The sequence below is a fragment of the Equus quagga genome, chromosome 8 (genome assembly GCF_021613505.1).
Source record: "Equus quagga isolate Etosha38 chromosome 8, UCLA_HA_Equagga_1.0, whole genome shotgun sequence".
Taxonomy (NCBI): domain Eukaryota; kingdom Metazoa; phylum Chordata; class Mammalia; order Perissodactyla; family Equidae; genus Equus; species Equus quagga.
The window spans coordinates 33,437,526-33,457,274 of record NC_060274.1 but is presented as its reverse complement, the minus strand read 5'-3'; the positions used below and the strand labels follow the sequence as shown (position 1 = coordinate 33,457,274).

The 19,749-nt window shown below is 42.3% G+C and overlaps 1 protein-coding gene across 3 annotated transcripts in view; it reads right to left on the bottom strand.

Moving 5' to 3' along the window:
• Nucleotides 1-19,749, bottom strand: part of SLC26A4 (solute carrier family 26 member 4) — a 44,346-nt gene that overhangs the window by 7,838 nt on the left and 16,759 nt on the right. For 2 of the 3 annotated variants that reach the window (XM_046669976.1, XM_046669977.1), the window contains exons 7-17: nt 19,313-19,465; nt 19,127-19,209; nt 14,159-14,306; nt 13,124-13,237; nt 9,076-9,153; nt 8,843-8,938; nt 7,731-7,837; nt 5,580-5,649; nt 3,007-3,099; nt 1,991-2,086; nt 1,537-1,767 (exon numbers count right to left, since the gene is read on the bottom strand). In XM_046669976.1, coding sequence (XP_046525932.1) covers nt 1,537-1,767; nt 1,991-2,086; nt 3,007-3,099; nt 5,580-5,649; nt 7,731-7,837; nt 8,843-8,938; nt 9,076-9,153; nt 13,124-13,237; nt 14,159-14,306; nt 19,127-19,209; nt 19,313-19,465 — 1,269 coding nt within the window. Of the gene's footprint in view, nt 1-324; nt 1,139-1,536; nt 1,768-1,990; nt 2,087-3,006; nt 3,100-5,579; nt 5,650-7,730; nt 7,838-8,842; nt 8,939-9,075; nt 9,154-13,123; nt 13,238-14,158; nt 14,307-19,126; nt 19,210-19,312; nt 19,466-19,749 lie in introns of those variants that run through there. The other variant, XM_046669978.1, reaches the window with a different exon arrangement.

The following is a 19,749-nucleotide window of genomic DNA, read 5'->3' as shown; positions in this document are numbered from 1 at the left end:
CTGGGCACAGACCTACGCCACTCACCAAGCACACTGTGGAGGTGTCCCACGTACCAAAAATAGAGGAAGACTGGCACAGATGTTAGCTCAGGGCAAATCTTCCTCACAAAAATAAATAAATAAAAAGTTTAATTAAACAAAACCAAGATACAAGACCTATGGGCAATAATAAAACAGATCTTGAAATTTCTGGGGTGCGATCAAGACCTATATGCAATTATAAAGTTTAGAGTTTTCATGATCATCATTATAGCATTTGAAAGCAACTATTTGGTAGGTGTGGAAAATATTCTGGCATTAAATATGTTAAGACTCTCCCCAAAAGTAATTCATTAAACACTTTGGCCAACACAATCTACAGTGGATCTGAGCCAACGCCTGGAGTGAAATGCACGATGAAGAACAAGAGTATGTTCTGGAACAAGCTGGTAACAGGTTGGCTAAGAGAACTGGAACAGAACGTGTCAAGCATATTCTCACACTCTTTTGTCAAGTATAATCACTTTTCCACCTTACCTGCCTAGTACCCACACCCTGGAATCATTTCCTGCCCTTGCGGAGGTAGCCAAGAAGCCCCAGCTAAGGTGAACCTCAGCTGGGGTCCGTTTCATATTATCTGATTGCTGGTGCCTGCAACCTGATTGCTTCTCTGCCTGACCCTCTTGATACCTACCTGAAGCTTCACCTAAACTTCACGCTCCCGGTCAAGTTGACGCCCTAGTTAGTCTGCTTTGGTGCACTTAGTACAGTTGTAGTTTAAAAGATTACAGTGATGTTTGCCTTCCCTCCTAATCTGCTTGGTCCCATGAGGGTAGGGACTATGCCTCTTGCACCTGGCCAAGTGCTTGGCACCTATTAGGCATTTCTCATCTATTTGTTGAAAGAATCGATGAGCTTGAGCTTGCACAACTGGTTTCTGATATCATGAAATGTTTCTGTTCTGCATGCTCTTCAGCTCGTTGACTTCCCTGATGCCTCTCCCGCTTCCTGCTCTAAACTCTAGCGATGCCTGATTTTTACAGTCCTGCCATGTACCTGATGCTCCTCATTCTGATATATAAACATAAACATATTAAAACATAATACTTAACATAAACTTTTGCCCATTTTTCTTCTTTTTGTGTTCCATTTCCTACGTCTTCTCGGAAAAATAAAACATAATAAATGTTAATATTCACTGAGGGGTGACTGTATATGAGACACTCTTCTAAACGATATATATATTTAATCCTCATGCAACCCCATGAAGTTGGTACCATCATTATCGTCATATTATAGATGAAGAAATTGAGGTACAGACAGATTAGGCAACTTGCCGCTAGTCATGCTGCTGGTAAGTGGTAAAGCCAGGATTCAACCCCAGGTAGTCTGGCTCCATAGCCTATGCTTTAAAATATTACACTGTATTACAAAAGCATTCCCCTAGAAAAGTTACAGAGCCCATGCAATCAGTTGCCCTTTTGCAAGACTGGGCAACCCATATAATTTTACTATTGCCAAATTGCGCATCTATAATTCAAACTTCTGAAAGCTTACCACTCTCAACGATCTCACGCCAACAACATCCAAGAAAGAGATGGCTCCACAATCAAGCACGAGGCTATGGATTGGCACTTTGGGAACATTCACTTTGACAGGAAGCTCAGAGTTCCAATCCACTCGAATCTCAATTTCTTTGGTTGGGACATCAAGTTCCTCCGGATCTTCAATATCTTCATCAGGCTCGAAAGCACTATTTGCTGAACCAGCATTGCTTATAATGCCATTCTAAACAAAGAAAACACTACCAACTTACTTGCCAATGATTTGGAATGTCTTTCAACGATTTATTTCAAATTACATAGAAGTCCCCACACCCTGTTCCTTGGTAAGGAAAACATTGAGGGGATGAACTCAGCCCAAACTTTGAGGTTCTCTAGGAAGAAAAATGCTTTTGTTTTGGTCTGAGAGAGAAAAGAATTTAAGAAGGGAGAGAAAGATGTTGCCTCACCTTTGTTGCTCTTAATTGCCCTTTTTGGATGAGTTTCCGTATTTTCCTCAATGCTTTCAGCCTCTTGTTATACACTCTAATGGCATCAAATCCAACCTTTGGAAACAAATGTCAAGTTACTTAAAACGTCTGGTTCCTAATGCTTATTAATGGCAATTATTATCTGTAAAGGTTATTTCTCAAATGGTATTATTCCTTGAGACACCCTCCTAAAAACCAAATTCTGAGATCGGATGGAATCTCCACCAGGCCACCAGGCCCCTCCCACTCAGAGACTCAGGGAAGACAGTAGCATATTAAAGACTCCGAGACAGTAAAAAACCAAACAGCAAAAAACAACCGCTTTAGCTTTAAGTCTGTGGTTTTTGAATTTCCTTGACATCGTAGAGCCTTTTTGTTATTGCAAAATCTGTGAACATTCCTCTGAACCAGTTTGCCCTGGAACTCACGTAGGAAAACGCTTAGCTAGAGGCAAACCCCAACCTTGAACCACAGCATGGAATTCAGGACCAGAATTTCCTGCTTGCATATTCCACTTAGTACTTTTCACCCTTTCCTCCAACTGGACAACCCTTTCTTCTAATACATGGCCCCTCCTTTTCCTCTCAGCTCACCTCGTTCCCCAAACCCTGACAACCTCCTTCCTTCTGCCCAACTGTCACTCAAAGCCTGATCAGTCCACCCAACATGGATGGCTCCCTTCTGGAAACCCTTCACACTGTCTATACTACTTATTGGGAACTTGCTCAAATTTTGCCTGGAGACAACGTTAGAGTTTCTTGTACAGCATAGTTATTGCTACCTGGATTTTACCGTATGTGCTATTGTTGTTTCTTTCCTCTCACTAAATAGGTTATAAGTTGAGGGCAAGGATGTTATGTTACACTTCTTAATGCCCTGTACAAAGGGAACAGGGTGTAAGGCCTTATGCCCAGTTTGAGCCCAATAATTACCTGTAGAATGAATGAAGTCTCAAGGGAGGTTAGAAACCAAACTTTGAGGGATAAAATACTTACTGTGGACTTGATACATTTTTTAAAACCATCAACGTTGCCATAAAAAATAGGACTAGAGAATCTAAGAATCTTCACTCCTTCAGGTTCTTCAACCTAGCATTAAAAAAAAATTGGAAGTTAAATAATTTCAGGCTTCAAATACTCAATTCAATTTCTGGCTGTTCAGCTAGGAGCTGAGTTAGAATTGCTCACGGGAGCTGGGCAGCAGCACTCAACTTCCACTAGACAGGGGCTTCATCCCATTGGGAGGCAATGGGTCACCCGAACTCCTGGACCTCCACGGTCCCGTGGAAGGTCAAGTTAGAAAGGGCCTTAGAAAGCAATGACTCAACCCTCTGATTTCCAGATGAAGAAACTGAAGCTCAGAACGGTGACATGATTTGCCTGAAGTTCATACCACTGGCTCTTTTATTTTTCCAAAATTCTTTTAAAATAGAAAAAAAGGTAGCAAAATCAAGAGGATTTGCAGAAACTAAGGTCTATGGTATCATTTATTTAGTCTTACCCTGACACTCAGTGGCCAGACCAAAAGTGGAACCCACAGAATCATAGGCTTTTCTGGTCTTTGGGAATCCTAGCAATTTTAGTCCAGCCCCTTCAGGTGAGAAAATTGAGACCCTTGGAGGCCCAATGGCTTGGGTCAGGTCTCCACAAGCCGGAGCCTCGAACTCAGAACTCCCAAACTCAGCCTAGAGTTGCCTGCCCCAGAGCCAGAAGATTCTCTAGAATCATGTTCAGCTCTTGATGGCACTTGGCTCAACGTAACTGAGAAAGACTATGGAAATAAATCAAGTAGCAGCTACTAGAATTCCAGATGCTGTGTCTAACATTGTGTTGTTGTTGTTGTTGTTTTTTGAGGAAGAGTAGCCCTGAGCTAACATCCGCTGCCAATCCTCCTCTTTTTGCTGAGGAAGACTGGCCCTGAGCTAACATCTGTGCCTATCCTCCTCTACTTTATATGTGGGATGCCTACCACAGCGTGGCTTGCCATGCAGTGCCATGTCCGCACCTGGGATCCGAACCGGCAAACCCCAGGCCACCGAAGCAGTTAACCACTGCACCACTGGGCCGGACCCCCAACATTGTTTTAATGTTAAGGTAAAATTAGACTACAACCTCCTAGCGTTCACATTTTTAAAAAAACTATTTTTTTCCTAAATTGGTATTTTCCTAACTTTCTTTCTCTGCTTTTTCATCTTTGTTTCCCCTGGTGATCACGAAGCAATGTTATTTGCAAGGAACACAAGCCTGTCAGTGGGATGTTTATTTTCTTTGTTTTTTACTTCCTGTATTATATATTATTTCTTCCAATTTCAAGGATAGAGCAAAATGTCAAATAAAGTTCTTGATGACAGAGAACATGAAAGTCTCTTGTTAGAACTAAATGAAGAAAATCTTAGCAGGAATTTCAGACAGTTGCATAGAGGATAAGGATTACATAGCAGAGAAATAGAATTTTTTTTTCTTCTTGCTGCTTTAAAAAATTTCCTTAGGGGCCGGCCCCGTGGCCGAGTGGTTAAGTTTGCACGCTCTGCTTCGGTGGCCCAGGGTTTCGCTGGTTTGGATCCAGGGCACGGACATGTAACCACTCATCAAGCCATGCTGACACAGCATCCCACATGCCACAACTAGAAGGACCAACAGCTTAAAATACACAACTATGTACCGGGGGGCTTTGGGAGAAAAAGGAAAAATAAAATCTTAAAAAAAAAAATTTCTTTAATGTCTTGGCTTTCACCAGTGTTACTATAGCGTGTCTAGGTGTGGATCTTTGTGTCAGCTCTAATTGGGCTAAGTGCGCCTTTTGGATTTGTATGTCATGTTTTTCATCAAATTTGGGAAAATTTTGATATTTACTCAAATATTGTGTCTGTTATTTTTTTTCTCTTTTCTCCTCTTGGGAGTCTCAATACACATATGTTGATATGTTTTATTTTGTTCTAGAGGTCCCAGAGGCTTTTGCCATTTTTTTATTGAGGTATAATTGACATAACTTATTAGTTTCAGGTGTACAACACAATGATTCAATATTTGTAAATACATATTGCAAAATGGTCACCACAATAAGTCTAGTTAACATCCGTCACCGTACATAGTTAGAAAATGTTTTTCTTGTGATGAGAATGTTTAAAATCTACTCTCTTAGCAACTTTTAAACATGCAACACAGTATTGTTAACTACAGTCACCATGCTGTACTTTGCATTCCCGTGACTTATTTATTTTATAACTAGAAGTTTGTACCTTTTGACTCCCTTCACCCAGAGAAACAGAATTTTGATTCAACTTCTGGAAATAATGATTGCCTATTTTTAAGAATTTCTCTTACCATGGTTAGATATTAAAATAACATTCAACTAGCATGGACAAAATTCATGTAAGCCATGGCTATCAGAGGGCACATTGGGTCAAAAGTTTTCAGGACACCCCCAGTGGACTTCTGGACATTCCCAAGAGACAGAAGGCTCCCCCTTTGGCTGACTTGTCCCTAACATGCTAAGAGAGAAATATGTGACACCTGAAAATCCAGGCTAGCAAACCCGAGTCCAGCAAACACCTCTGAAAGTCACTCACATTTTTGTAATTCTTGGTACTTTTGTAGATGTCTGTGGTGGGGATGATTCCAAGGCTACTCCATGAAGGACTAAAAGAAGAAAAATTAAGGTCAAGATTTTTTGGAACAGGCATATTTTGGAATAAAAAGTTAGAAGAAATAACAGAGACTAAAGAGCCCCTCATTCTGGCGTTTTTGGACTCTCTCTTGATTGCAGCTGACATTTCCCTGTAGCTAACTCTGAAATGAACAGCTGGTGTTTGTGTGGAACTGGGGGAGAAAGAGGAACTGTGGCTTTTTTCTGATGGCTGAGAGAAATAATGAGCGTCGTACTCTCACAACCGGAACACTTTATAGGATAAGCAAAGAGCTTTCACACATGTTAACTCTTATTTAAGCCCTATCATAACCCTGAAAGGGCAGCAGTATTAGCCTCATTTTTATTGATGGGTAAACTGAGGTTCAGAGAAGACCGAAAGGCCCTGGAGGTCAGGGCCAGGCCAGCCTCTGTTTTTACCCCATGGGTCTTCAGTGCCTAGCACAGTGCCTGGAACCTACTTGCAGGTTGTGGCAAATTTCTGACGAAGTCTGGAGAGTCTGCAGTGATCCAGTTAGACTCATTTCATAGAAATAGGAGCCTGGGAGGGACCAGAAATAAGTCCTTCCCATCAACCAGACTATTGATTTCCTGTTCCTGATGCCATCAAATAAATTCCATGATTCTTCAAGTGTGACAAGGGACATATGCTAACAACAGTTCCTGAGGAAAGAGCGTCTGTTTGGGGTACTCTCAGCCGGGTGCTCTCTGGATCAGCCTTATAATTACTGGAAATTAACTGCTGTGGAGGATTCTGCTTTTTGTTGGCTAAGACCCCACTTACCAAATCAGCAGCTAAAATGTGCCGCCGGTTTCTCCTCAGCTGACTGTGCCGCACTGGGCTTTAACCTAAAGCTCATAAGCTATGTAGTCTCTCTCTACAAAACGCTTCTGTCCCAACCACACCCGCACAAGAAAACTAAACACTGAGCCAGACAGAGCACGAGAGGCGGCATCTTCCATCAACACTCTCGGAGTTACTACCCAGCAGCAAATTGGCCACTTGGGAGCCTGTGAACTCCTCTGGGCCCTGGGGCATCCATTTAAGGGTGCTGAGGCAGTAAACACAAGCATGTGGGGTGGGCTCCAACACGCCAGGGTCGGGAAGGAGGGAGCGGAGGACTGGTTGGTGGAACGGGAAAAGCTTATTCTAAGCTGAAGATGTCCATGCTGATGCTGTTCTGGGGTTCTGATTCCTTCATGGCCCAAAGCACAGACAGAGGAGGGGCCAGAATCTGGAAAGCTAACAGAAGTTTGAGGAGGAAGAGAAGTTCTGTTTCCCTCGCTGTTCAGACAGTTTCCTAGACCCAGAAGGGCACATACCAGAATCCTCTCAAGAGTCAGAACAAAACCAGCAAAAAACACACCCCTCCAGGTTCCCTCACTGACCATTTCTGTGGCTTTAAATGGTGTCTTTGCTGCTTTCAATCTGCATACCATCTAACTGCGTCTACTTCACGTGATTGTGTGGCTTACTGGATCCATGCCTTATTTGGCAGTTTTGAATGAATTTTGGCTCCAGTCAGCTGTTTGAAAGTCTCATGTACTGCGTTACACAACTTCTGCATCACTAGCTTCAAAAGAAAATAAGCTATAATATGTTTGCAGCTATCTCGTCCCAAACCTTGGGCCCAGTGCCTCATAGATCTCATCTCATTCACAGAAGAATCTGCAAAGCCAGCTCAGCCTTTCACGGAATCATGTGTCTTTTGGTTGTATCATGACACAAAGGAGAGCACAGCAGTTGAGCATGTGACTAGGCACACAGATTTGGGGTGCAATACACCTGGGTTCAAATCCTGGCTCTGACACTTAATTAGCTGTGTGATCTTGGGGACGGTTCTTAACCTTTCTGAGCTTCAATTTTCTTACCTGTAGAATGAGAATAATGAAAGCTATTCACAGGATTCATTTTGAAGATTAAAATACGTGTGTAAAGCACCATGTGCTTAATTCACAGACACACTCAACTTATAGTAACTATTATGAAAGAGGGTGCTTTTACTATATTCATCAAAATGTTATAAGAAATCTCAGGGTGTGTTGGCCTGTTTATAGGTCTTATTTTACTCACAACTGAATTCTCAGGACCACGGTCAGTAATCCAAATACAAGGCCAGCTAGTAAACCAAGGTCCAGCCCCAGAATGATGGATGCTACGCATGTAAACACCCAGATAACCTAGGGAAAAATGGAAATGAAAAGAGTTATACTATTTCATCAGGTACCATCAGGTGAGCAATCACCTGTAAAAATAATAAGATCAGTTGTCCACAAACAAATTACTGCTTTTTAAAATATTCTGACTTCATTTCACATAAGTGGAAGTGGAAATTGGCCTTCCCAATAAGGACCAACTGTCTCATTTAAATATTTCTTAATTTAAGTTTTGATTGGGTAATATATTAACATGGTTCAAAATGGAATTAATAAAAAAAGGTGTGCAGGGAAAAATCTTGCTTGCAACCCTCTCCCCTTTCTACTCATTCCCATCCTTTATCCCAACTCAGTGCCCTCTTTTATTTCTGTGTGTGTGTGTGTGTGTACACAGTGTGCACTTCTCACCAGCATTTCTTTTTGCAAATACAAGCAAATATTACTACAAAGCTTATTTTACTTTTCCATCTCTTAGTGTGTATACGCACTATTCTATTCTGAACTGGTCTCTTTTTTACTTAATTTGTCTTGTAGATCTCCCCATATCAACATATAGGAAGTTTTCTCGTTCTTTTTATCTATTCTGCTTTAAATTAGAGCAGAACTCTAGAGAATTTAGCTTCTAGTTTTTGCGGTTCCTCAGAACAGTTGTGACGGTTACTTTGGTCAGAATTATAACCAGCATGGGTTTTTGTAGTTTGGTTTTTTGTTTTTGCTTTGTTTTGTGTTTTGTTTTGTTTATCCTAAATTTAGAGGGCTGTTTGTTTGCTTTAGAAGGCCAGGGGTGTATGAGTGAGCTCCTATGGAATTCTTGCTGGAAATGCCTCTTCCCAGAGATACGGGACCTCCACAAAATGCAGTTCAGGTGGCAGACTTCACAGCTTTGGCTTGTCCACACAATTCTAATTTCTGCTCTGGACTTCCCAAAAAGTGCTTAAGACTCAGGAGATAAGGGGACACAATGATACGGCAGGAAGCAAATAAGGATCAAATCTTATTTCAGGGAAAAATGAGTGGTAGGTGACTTACAGCGTCAGTCTTATTCTGCCTCCACAGACGAGGAACGTCACACACCTGCATAAACATCCCTTTCAGGTTGGCAATTACAACAGCTGCCAAGACCGACTGCCAAGAAAGATGGGGAAGGCTGTGTTATTCAGGGGAGTGGCTTTCTGTGTGATGGTTTTTAAATCTGTATTTCTCCGGTGGTTGAGCAAGGAAGGGAAATTAGGCAATCACTGTGCCGAGAAGCAGGGGTATACCTTCTGCAAGGGTTCCAGCAGCTTCCCCAGGGCAACAATGGCGACCATCACTATCCCAGCTGAGATGATGCCAGCAATCTGAAAGAGACACATCTCCCATGAACGGGCTTCGTCCTTCTCCCTTGTGTCTTCCGGCTGGCTGGACGTCTATGTGAGAAAGCCTGTTCATGGGGGCACTTCACGTTTCCTGACCTTCCCCCTTCTGCTCAATACTATTGAGAGAAACGAGAATTATTTGCTAAAATGCTACACAACTGAAGAAAAATGGAAACCATCTATATAGTAGCTATAGCAGAGAAATTAAAGAGAATGTGGAGACTGAGCCCACTAACGTAAAGCCAGTTTGATCTGGATTTCATTTGGATATATTACAGACCTAACAGTTTTGGTGTCAATTCAAATAAACTTCTAATTATTTGCCATGCCAGGAAATGTGGACCCGCCCCCTTCCCCAACAACAGATGTTGTGATGTTCTCGGAAAGTAAATTCTCACAGCCCACATCTGATTCTTCCACAGGATTGAATCAGCAGCCACAGTAGCAATTCTTATAACACTTTGTAGTTGTAGCGCGTGGTTGCCACGGAAGTCTCAGAGGAAATAAATTGCAAATCAAACTGCCACATGAGCCTGTTGACAGGTGGGACCGTACCTCCTCCCTCCTCCAACAGTTCCACAGATGCCGGCTCAGAGCTCTGCCCACGGACAATAGCAGGGGTAAAGGAAGCTTCAGAAACTTTACCATCGCTGACAAAAAAGCTCTCCTAAGATCCGTAAATCATTAGGAGAGAGGCTGAGGGGGTGGGGACTACTCTCTGGTTTGATTAGATGACCAATGAATTCTCTGCTGAGACAGCGGGGGCATGGCCGAGGCGAAGACTAGAAGCTCTGAAACAAAGGAGAAAAAGAGACAAGGAACCAGAAGCAAAGTGATCAGAGAGGAAGCCACAGGGAGGATGGTACAGGGCACAAGTACCACCTGGTGCAAGGTGTTGGAGTTGAAGGAGTCAGATAAAGCCAATATGAATAGAAAGTCTGAAAACGTAAGGCGATTTCATGGTCACACTCATGCGCTCCACCTGGTAAATTGGTCACTCAGATTCAGAGTATAGCTAGGTCAACCTGAGGCAACATTATATATATGATGTACTAAAAAGTTTGCTTTGTACATCCAGATCCTTTTTTCTAGGCAATTTGTTACCTCCTAGCACCACGCCTCCAGGTTGCCAGTACCTTGGTGAGCTTTCCCCTCTCCTCTCTAAGCAGAGAAGCTAATATCCTCCCTCCCCTCCCCACCTCCCCTCCTCCCTCCCTTCCTTCCTTCCATGCAATTACTTAACCAATATTTATTGTCTCTCATGAACCACTTGCATCTCACTATGGATGTAGGGCTCTGTGAATTGATGAGAGATATGGAGATTTGGGGCCAGGGACCACAGCCGGCTGCCCAACTCATGCCAGGAGGGTGGCCACCTACTCGCCGAGTATATGTGATGACAAGTCTCCGATTGTGAGGACCAAGACCAATTTCGGTTACTATATTAATATCGGTGAGCAACCCACTACTTGTACTTACTTTAGAAGGCTGGTTTGTGCAAAATGCTGTAGATTTTATATCTGTGAGCAGATTTAAATTACTAGAAAATTAATTATTCTGTTAAGTGAGAGAGCAGTCAGAGCTAGAGAATAGTTTGTGTTCGGAATGACTTTTTCATGAATCAGTAGGAGTCAGATGGGGGTGAGGAGAAGAGGTTGTAATGATGAGCTCTTCCACAATCTGTAGATGTGCTGACCACTCTTCTGTCGATTCCTTCTGCAAATATGTGCTGGGCGCTTCTAATGTGTCAGGCACGATACATGCATCACAGGGACTAAGTTGCTGTTCCTGTCCTGAGGAGCTAATGACCAGAACAAGAGCATTTACAAGTATGTGCCAGGACTTGCTTATTGAATCCCCACAACATCCCTGTGAGGTAGACACAATTATTATCCCCATTGTGTAGATGCTGAAACTGTGGCTCCAACATCAAAGAAAGCAGGAGAAGCTACACGACGAGAGATGACCTGCTGGTTTATGTGGTCGTGGGTCCCTGGATTTCAGTCCAGGCACTTAGACTTTTAACTCCAGAACTCAGTATACTTTTCAGGAATTAAATATCAAGCCATTTCTGTGCTCATTTCATTCTTCAATACTGAAATCCTGGCATCCTTCATTCCTAAATATAATACATGCCAGTGTGTGGCAGGGGGTATTAGCTTACCAGAACACCATTATCCCCAAAACTTCTGCCAAGGAATCACTTTACATGGGCATTTTTATTGGGGCCAGCCCGTGCCTCATTTGAGCCTGGAGGTAATAGCAGGAAAGCGGACATCAGCCGTGGGGGATCTGTCTGCACCCATTTACGGCCATGTGCCCTGTAGAGCTTGTCAATGCCCGTCTCAAATGAAAGCAGCTGAAACTCCTGCTGCTGACAGATGCCCCATGAACTTGCTGCTGACAATTGCTGACAGGGCAACTTTGGAAATGACCTCTGACCTTTCCTCTTGACCACAGATCTCTAGTTATGCTTCCTGGTACGGACTGTATTGTTTCTCTTGCTCCCTCAGGGCTGGAAAGGTTTGCAAAACAAAAAACAAAATATAAACTCAATTTTAAAAAGAAAAATTCTGAAAATCAAAATGAAATTTTTGTTCAACAGGAACCAAGGAATTGGAAGAGGCCAATTCTTCCAACCCTGTCACAGAGATCCATTAAAAATGAGAAAGGAGGGCCAGCCCAGTGGGGCAGCGGTTAAGTTCACATGTTCCGCTTCTCGGTGGCCCAGGGTTCACCAGTTCGGATCCCAGGTGCAGACATGGCATCACTTGGCAAAAGCCATGATGTGGTAGGCGTCCCACGTATAAAGTAGAGGAAGATGGGCATGGATGTTTTAGCTCAGGGCCAGTCTTCCTCAGCAAAAAGAGGAGGATTGGCAGTAGTTAGCTCAGGGCTAATCTTCCACAAAAAAAAAAGAGAGAGAGAGAGAGAGAAAGGAGAATCAGGTGCACCTTGGGGACAATTCAAGCTCTCCCTGGGTAAGCCACTGCTGGAGTTGTCAGTTTTCTCAGTTATTCTCTTATACTTACTTATATAAGTGTCTCTGCCTTAATAAACCCCTATTTGAAGACTCTGTGTGTCTGTGTTAAACTATTTACTTTGAGTTTGTTGTTCTTATAGTCTCAATGCACTTTTTCCTCTTACTTAACAGTTCTGTCTGCGTTGGGAGGAGGAAACCCTCCAGGCATAGCTGACACTGCCCTTGCCGCATCCAGTTCATCTGGCGTGTCTGTCTCCACGTCTGGCTGGAAACGATGCCCTTTGAGAATGGCTTCTGAGCCTTCTGGCTGACTGAAGGAGGGGTTATCCAGAGATTAACTGGGATCCTGGCTTTGGGGTCACCTTGTGAAGGCAACAACTTAAAACCACGTTGAAAAGGCAAGATCAAACCCACATTCAGAACCTCAGAAACAAAAATCTTACTCAGGAAGAAATGCCAAAATGTTACAACAAAAATATTCTTGGCTAGCAAACTGTTGTTCTGTGGGACCAAAAGGAAGTTCCTGATCCTTGTAAAGGAAGTGTAAATAGGCGCTTTTCATTTTCCTGAAATTATAATAACTCACTAAGCCATGAGGTGCTTTCACTAGGCCTTCTCTATCCCCAGATAACAGATGATAAAAATCAGCATTCTTCCTTACTGATCCCTTGTCAGTTGTTATTGTCCCTGGAAAAGCAGGTAAGTGTAGCTATCTGCCAGCTGAGCACTGACACAAAGAGATTTGAGAATTGCCGCGTCAGAAACCCGTAAAGGTTGTTGTTTAAGGGGTTTTCAGTGAGGGAGTGGATCAAGATGATTAGGCCCCGGGTGGAATCAGACCAGGAAGCACAAGTCTCTTGCTTCTCAAAGGCTAATTGTCCTGCTCCATTCTTGTGCAAGCCTTTCGGAGCCTCCTCTCCCCGCCTCATTCTTTGCAAAGATAGGTCTTACCACGCTGTTGCTGCATACCTGTGTCTTTCCCCCAGTGCTCTCCTGGACAGCAGTGCGGGACAGGGCAGTGGTGGCCACAAAACAAGAGAAGAATCCTGAGAAGATGTTGCTGATCCCAAAGGCAACGAATTCCTAAGGCAGAGACTGGATGGCAGTGATGCTACAAATACAGTCTTTGCAAGACTCTCACCAAGTGTTTAAGGAAGATCATTAGGAAAGCAATCTCACAAACTCATCCTGCCTGGTAATCCCAATTTAATTTTCACCATTGAAGGTGCTTGGGGACCTTGAAAGATGTCAGGAGTTTGGGTTCCATAGGCCCTAAGAGAGGCCTAACTGCTCTCAATCATTTTCAAGGTTGACAAGAAGTAGTAACTGGTCTTTTGCTAAAACGCTTCCTTCGCTTCCTGGTGAGTGGCGTTATCTGTAGCTCTCGCATTAAGCATTTTTCTTTGGTTGGACATTTGCTGTGAAGCATATCATGACTGGGAGAGCTATTATTCTGCTTGATTACTAACCACTTAACTGCCATAATTGCTAGGCTGTGTTTTCAGAAACATACCACACTTGGAGATTTGCGAACAGCGTAAAATCAGCTCGCCTGACAATGCATCATACACCTACAAAGACTGTCTTCCAGATATTAATTGCACAGTGAACCACCTCAATTTAAAATGGCCACAACTATTATTGATGGTGTTTGTTGCACAGATTTGCCATATTACAGCTACTATTAAAAAAAATTATCAGGAGATACTGGATTACGTGAAGAATTCTTATTCTGACCTGTTAACTTTGAATGTCATTTATGACCTGACTGAACGAACTCTTTTAAAAGTAGGATGATTTCAACTTATTTCTTGAAAAGTAAAGTGATGCAGCATGTATATTTCAAAATAATTTCAAATTAGTACGCACAAGAGGGACACCAACTCAGTAAGGACTGGTGGAGAAACCCATCCCTTCTTTAGCAGACAACAAAATCTTTCCCATTTATGATTTTTTTTTTATCTTCAGCCCTACAAAACCAGTTCAGTGAAGGGGGTACCACACCTGGTTCCCGTCGATGGTGTAATCATACTTGACGGCGTAGACTTTTCCTACAGACACCGCAATAGCATAAGCCACCACCGCAATGGAAAATGATGCAGCCAGCATCTGAGAAAACAAGCTCACAGGTGGAAGGACAGGAGGCAAAAACCTAGTGAATTTTTAAAGGAAAAATGCTGTGAAGATTTGACCACAATTCTGTTTTCCCACCTCCCTAAATTCTATATCAACCCAGCCACATGTCAGACATGAAGGACTTCATCCAAGAGGAAAACAAGCACAGGAGATGGGTAAGTGGTGGCATCCGCTTTTACCATTTTTATTCAGAAGTTGGTGCTATCTCACCGGCTGATTTCTTTATCCTCTATTTGAGGGCCTACAAATGCTGCTTCCTCTCTCCCTCCGACGTGAATAAATCTGCCATTTCTGATTCTTTAACATCAGACAACCCCCGTGCCATGCCATTTCACACATTAGCATTTCTCCTTACACAATTTCACCTTAAAGATCTTTGAATTGAAGCTATCCTAGCTATAAAAGGAGATTTACCCTGTCTGAAGAGATGGCAGGTCTGTTAAAGAGACAATATAAGATGTTAAAAGAGCTAAGTGGAAAATCTCTATCTTAAGAATGCTGATATTTAAAATCTTCTTGAATCTAAAAAAGATTAAATTTATGTACTTATCAGAATGCCCCGTAGTCACAATGACTAAGACATCCCAGTGATTGTGAGGCCAGATGACTACTGTTTGACAAAACCAGAGCTACTCTACAAACCACGTAAAGAAAAAAACCTACAAGTTTATAAGCATGTGGTTGTCCCCAAATATGAAAATTTGAGGAATGACTTTCATGTACCTAATCTTGAAGACTATGCATATGATGTAATTCCAGAGGTCTCTAACCAAGAAAAAAAAACAAAACACCAATATCTCCCACCTGCTTCACTTACGCCTGAAGTTCCTTTAATAGGAAACTACGTGATTTCCCCTATAATTTGAAGGAAATGGTAAAGTAGAAATAAGATTCTTATAGAAAACTATAGAAATTTAGAGCTAGCTGATATCCTAATATTATTCAAATTAATATCCTAATCTAATATCCTAGAAATGGTTGAATCTCCCGCTCTCATTTTGTTGATAAGGGAACTGAGGCCCAGAGAAGTGAAGTGGCTTGCTCAAGGTCATGTAGTGGGTCCAGGTATGAATGTTAGATATTCGATGATTTCCTAGGTAACAAGATCTGTCTGGTTCTCTGCCCTTGTAGCCTTTTTCTCCCCACAGGTGAGATGAATTTTCAGCCTCCTTTGCTCCCACATCTCATCTTAACCCACACGTAGGCTTGGGACTGCATCCTGTCTGCTGTAGGCTGCGGACTCAGCATCACGTCTCTGCTGGTCTGGATGGGACCTTGGACCTCACTGCTTAAACTCAGGCTTCTTACTTGTTCCTGAGACCCAGTCAACCCTACTTCAGGTAATGGGGTTTGTTAGGAGAACTTTCCAGTCCTGCAATCAGAGGATCTGAGCGCTGGCTCCATCCCTCTGTAAGTAACTTTACGACTTCGGGCATTTTACTTAAACCGACCAAGACCCAGTTTCTTCAGCTTTCAAATGGGGACTATACACTCTTCTCATAGGGTTGTTGGAAGGATTAAATGAGGTATGATATGTGCAAGTAATTAGTGCCTACACACATAGTAGGTACTCAGCAAATGTTGGGAGAGCCTAAGTCTGCCACGCTCCTACACCCATTTGTATTATCTTGCTGCATCTTAATGAAGCCAATTCTTCTAATGACCATTCTTCTAATGACCTCCGAGTAAGCCTTTTCCCCAGCTCCTGCCCTCCTCCAGTGGACATAACTCTTTGCAAATTTTATGCTCACTCAGTGGCCCTGTTTGGCTGCAGCCAACACTTCCCTGTCTGGCCTGATCATGAGATAACCCTACCAAAGCGTGTGAGAGTGCAAAGGCACACTTTTCTGAAAAGATGAGGGTAGGAAGCCGTGAATCCCTGAAGGGCCAAGGGACCCATCAAGGAGAGCCAGGCCTGAGAAACACGATGCCAACTGCACATTTCTACTTCAGGTTGGCTCTGAACATTTGGCAAATGCACCACCACTCTAGCAACAGGGAAAATCAGCCAGGAGAGAACCTCTGTGATTTTGTTGGCCTTGCCCCACTGTTCCCCCTGAGTCATGCTTCCAAGGACAAGTGTAAAGCACATCACTTTAAACACAGTGGTAACAAGCTTGATGACAAAGGGGACCTCCGGCACTGGCAAGGAGGGGACTGGTCACTGGTGTGCTCAGAGATGAGGCAGGAGAGAGAGTAGGGATTAAAACTTAGAGGAGAAAGCAGTCCATCTTGTTCATATGGGTTAAAAAAATGATGACAGAAGAGGTAAAAGGGAAGCCTAGGTTGTGATAACATATTAAGAGCTGCAGGATAAAGATCAGTTGCGTGAGAAGAAAGGCATGTGGGGACAGCCCTTTTAAAGTCTGCTGGTTAAGAAAAAGCCCTAGTGAGAGAATGAGGGCCGCTGGTTTGGGTGAATCCTGGTGGGACTCAGATGCTATCTGGACATGCGGAAATTGTATATTTGGCTAGGAAAAGTAATGGGAGAGAAGAGCATGGAGTGACCGTTTTGGCTGTCCAATGGGACAATGTTACTGGGGACAGAAGGATCCTAACATATGGCATTGAGCCTCAAGAGGGTAAAAGGAAGTTGGCAACACCTAGCCTTGCTTCTACTCCCTCCTTGAAGGACTGAAGTGCGGAGGGGGTGAAGAGGTGGGTGAGCACAATCTTTCTCCTTGTTCCTCTGCCTTTCCTCGTGCTCACCTTTAACACTCTACTTCCCTTGCTCTTTTCCAATCTCTCCACACCACCCTCTTTTTCAGGTTTGTTAATGTCATTAGACTTGCTTCTGTGCTACCACGTGAGATCGGACAGTAAAGGCCATTCTTTGCCTTGTTTATAATGGCGTAGGCTTGGGTATTCTGTCCCTTCAACAAATATTTTCTGAGATTCTACCATGGGAGAGGTCCTGTGTTAGGAAGACAGAGCTGAACAAGACAAACAGGCTTCCTGCCCTCGTGGAGGAGAGTATAGATCAGGGCCAGACAGGTTAGGCTAGCTGACCGATCACACCAGGTGGTCTGTCAGAGGACTCAACTTGACCAAACCCCAGAGCAAGAGGCTAGAGATCCATTCTCAGGAGGAGAGCAGCCAGGAAAGCTCTGGAAGGGCCAGAAAGGATAACTTAGGGCTGCAAAAATGAGTTCCCTAAATCTATGAATGGAACATGGATTATGGGTCAGAGCATTTGCTGTGGACCACCTCTAAGTGTTACACCTTAGAGACCCTGTGAAAAGGGATCTATAAAATGCATGTTTTATGCAGTTGTTTATAACTACTCAAATAATCTACTTATTATGGTGAAAACGCCATAACTCAAGTAGCCACACTGCATCTTTTATCCTTAAATTTCTTCCAGCATTAGGATTCACTATCAAAATGTGAATCCTCTAATGTAGAGTTTCCCAGATCTACATGATCAGAAGAATCACTTGAAGCACCTTTGGAAAATATTAACTCCAGGCCCCTCCTCTGGAAAGCCTGATTCAACAGGTTTGGGTGGGAACCAGGAATCTGTGTTAACAAGGATCTCAGGTGATTCTCACAAAAAGATAAGTTTGAGAAACACTAGAATGGATAATATGTAAATTAAGTCCCCGGTAGCCAGCTGTAATTTTTCAAATATTTTTTGAACATATCCTGGAAGAAATCCTAAGATTAATCAAGTAGAAAGGCAGTGGTTCCCTGTGGAATCAGCACCAGGACTTAGCTAGCCTGAGGAGTTTCTACTAAAAGCATGGAGAAACAAAGATGGGTAGAAAGTCCCTCAGCTAGCATGAAGGGACGGGAAACTAGTACTTATTGGTTATCTAACAGCAAATCTAGTCATAAATGCCATAAGTTAATGTTACAAAGCTAGTGAACATCTGGGCTTCTTTTGAACGCCACATGATAAAATCATACTGTAGGGCACTTGGTCCCCTCTGTGCATTTTATGAGCCATCTCATTGGCCTTTCACAACAAGATAGAGTTGAGATTTTGACTTTTGTCATTACATTTATTTTACAGGAGAACACCCCCCATGGCCACAGAAGTGGATGGTGACCGAGATGGACAAAGGACCTTAGATCTTTACTCTTCTAATTCACCAAACTACCAAACATATATAAAACCTCCCTTGAAGATAATTTATTTTATTTATTTATTTTTGAGGAAGATTCTCCCTGAGCTAACATCTGCAGCCAATCCTCCTCTTTTTGCTGAAGAAGATGGGCCCTGAGCTAACATCCGTGCCCATCTTCCTCTACTTTATATGTGGGACACCTGCCGCAGCATGGCTTGACAAGCGGTGTGTAGGGCCACACCTGGGATCCAAACCGGCAAACCCTGGGCTGCCAAAGTGGAACGTGCCAACTCAACTGCTGCGCCACCAGGCCAGCCCTGATAATTCATTTTATTTATAGGAACAAATGATATAATTATTACCTAATATTGATTAAATGGTGGAGAAGTTAGGCCAGATGTTCCTTATTCCTTAATTGGATTGTTCTCAGTGTAATAAATGTTACAACCCAGGATTCTATTTATAGTATATTGTAATCATACTATGAATTTAAATCAAGAGTCTGCTGTACAGGTCCTGCCATGGTTTAAGAAAATGAAGAAAAAAGAGAGAGCATATAGGGGCTGCTTTTGAACAAATCACTGGAGCTTTATCTACACATATACTGTTTATCCAATAGTTTGCACAAATGTGTGTTTCATTAAGATCACACACAAATAAGACTATTGAAGGAGTACCAGTGAAATGAAGCTTGTAATAAACAGTTTCATTAAAATAAATACTAACTTAATATATTAGTATTGCCTGAGAGTAATGCCATACTCACCCCCTAGGGATGGATTTAACAATGCCAGCATTGTAATGTTTTTCCAGGTTGACTCCATATGAAATGCCAGTAGCAATTATTGTCTGAAATAAAACAAAAGATGTAAAAACAGATCCATTTGTTGTAACAATTCCTTCCTTGTCAAACTAATTAATGCTGAATTTTATAATTACATATTCTACTTACCACGATTACTTCTATAGGAATAGGGACTGGGATTTTGTGTTTAAATCGATCATTTACTTCCTTAACTGCCATACAGATGATAATGGTGAGTAATCCAGCAATGAAATCAGCAAGATTGGTGCTACCAATATTTTGAAAAATCTCAATCAGAGTCTGTAAAAAGAAAATTTTATATACTTCTCTTATGAAAAATTATGATATCATCAGCAAACAGCACATAAATAATATATCAAGTTATTAATGAGGGTTAATTTGGAGTGGTAAAACTATGGGTGATTTCTGCTTTCTTATTTTTGCTTATCTGTATTTTTTACAATAAAAAATGAAATCTTTTAAAAGAAAAAATATCACTATATACTGTCCTTTACTTGCAGAAAAGCTTTAAAAGTTCTTTTAAACTTAAAGTGGTTTTACAGGTGCTGCTAAGTGGCCTAATT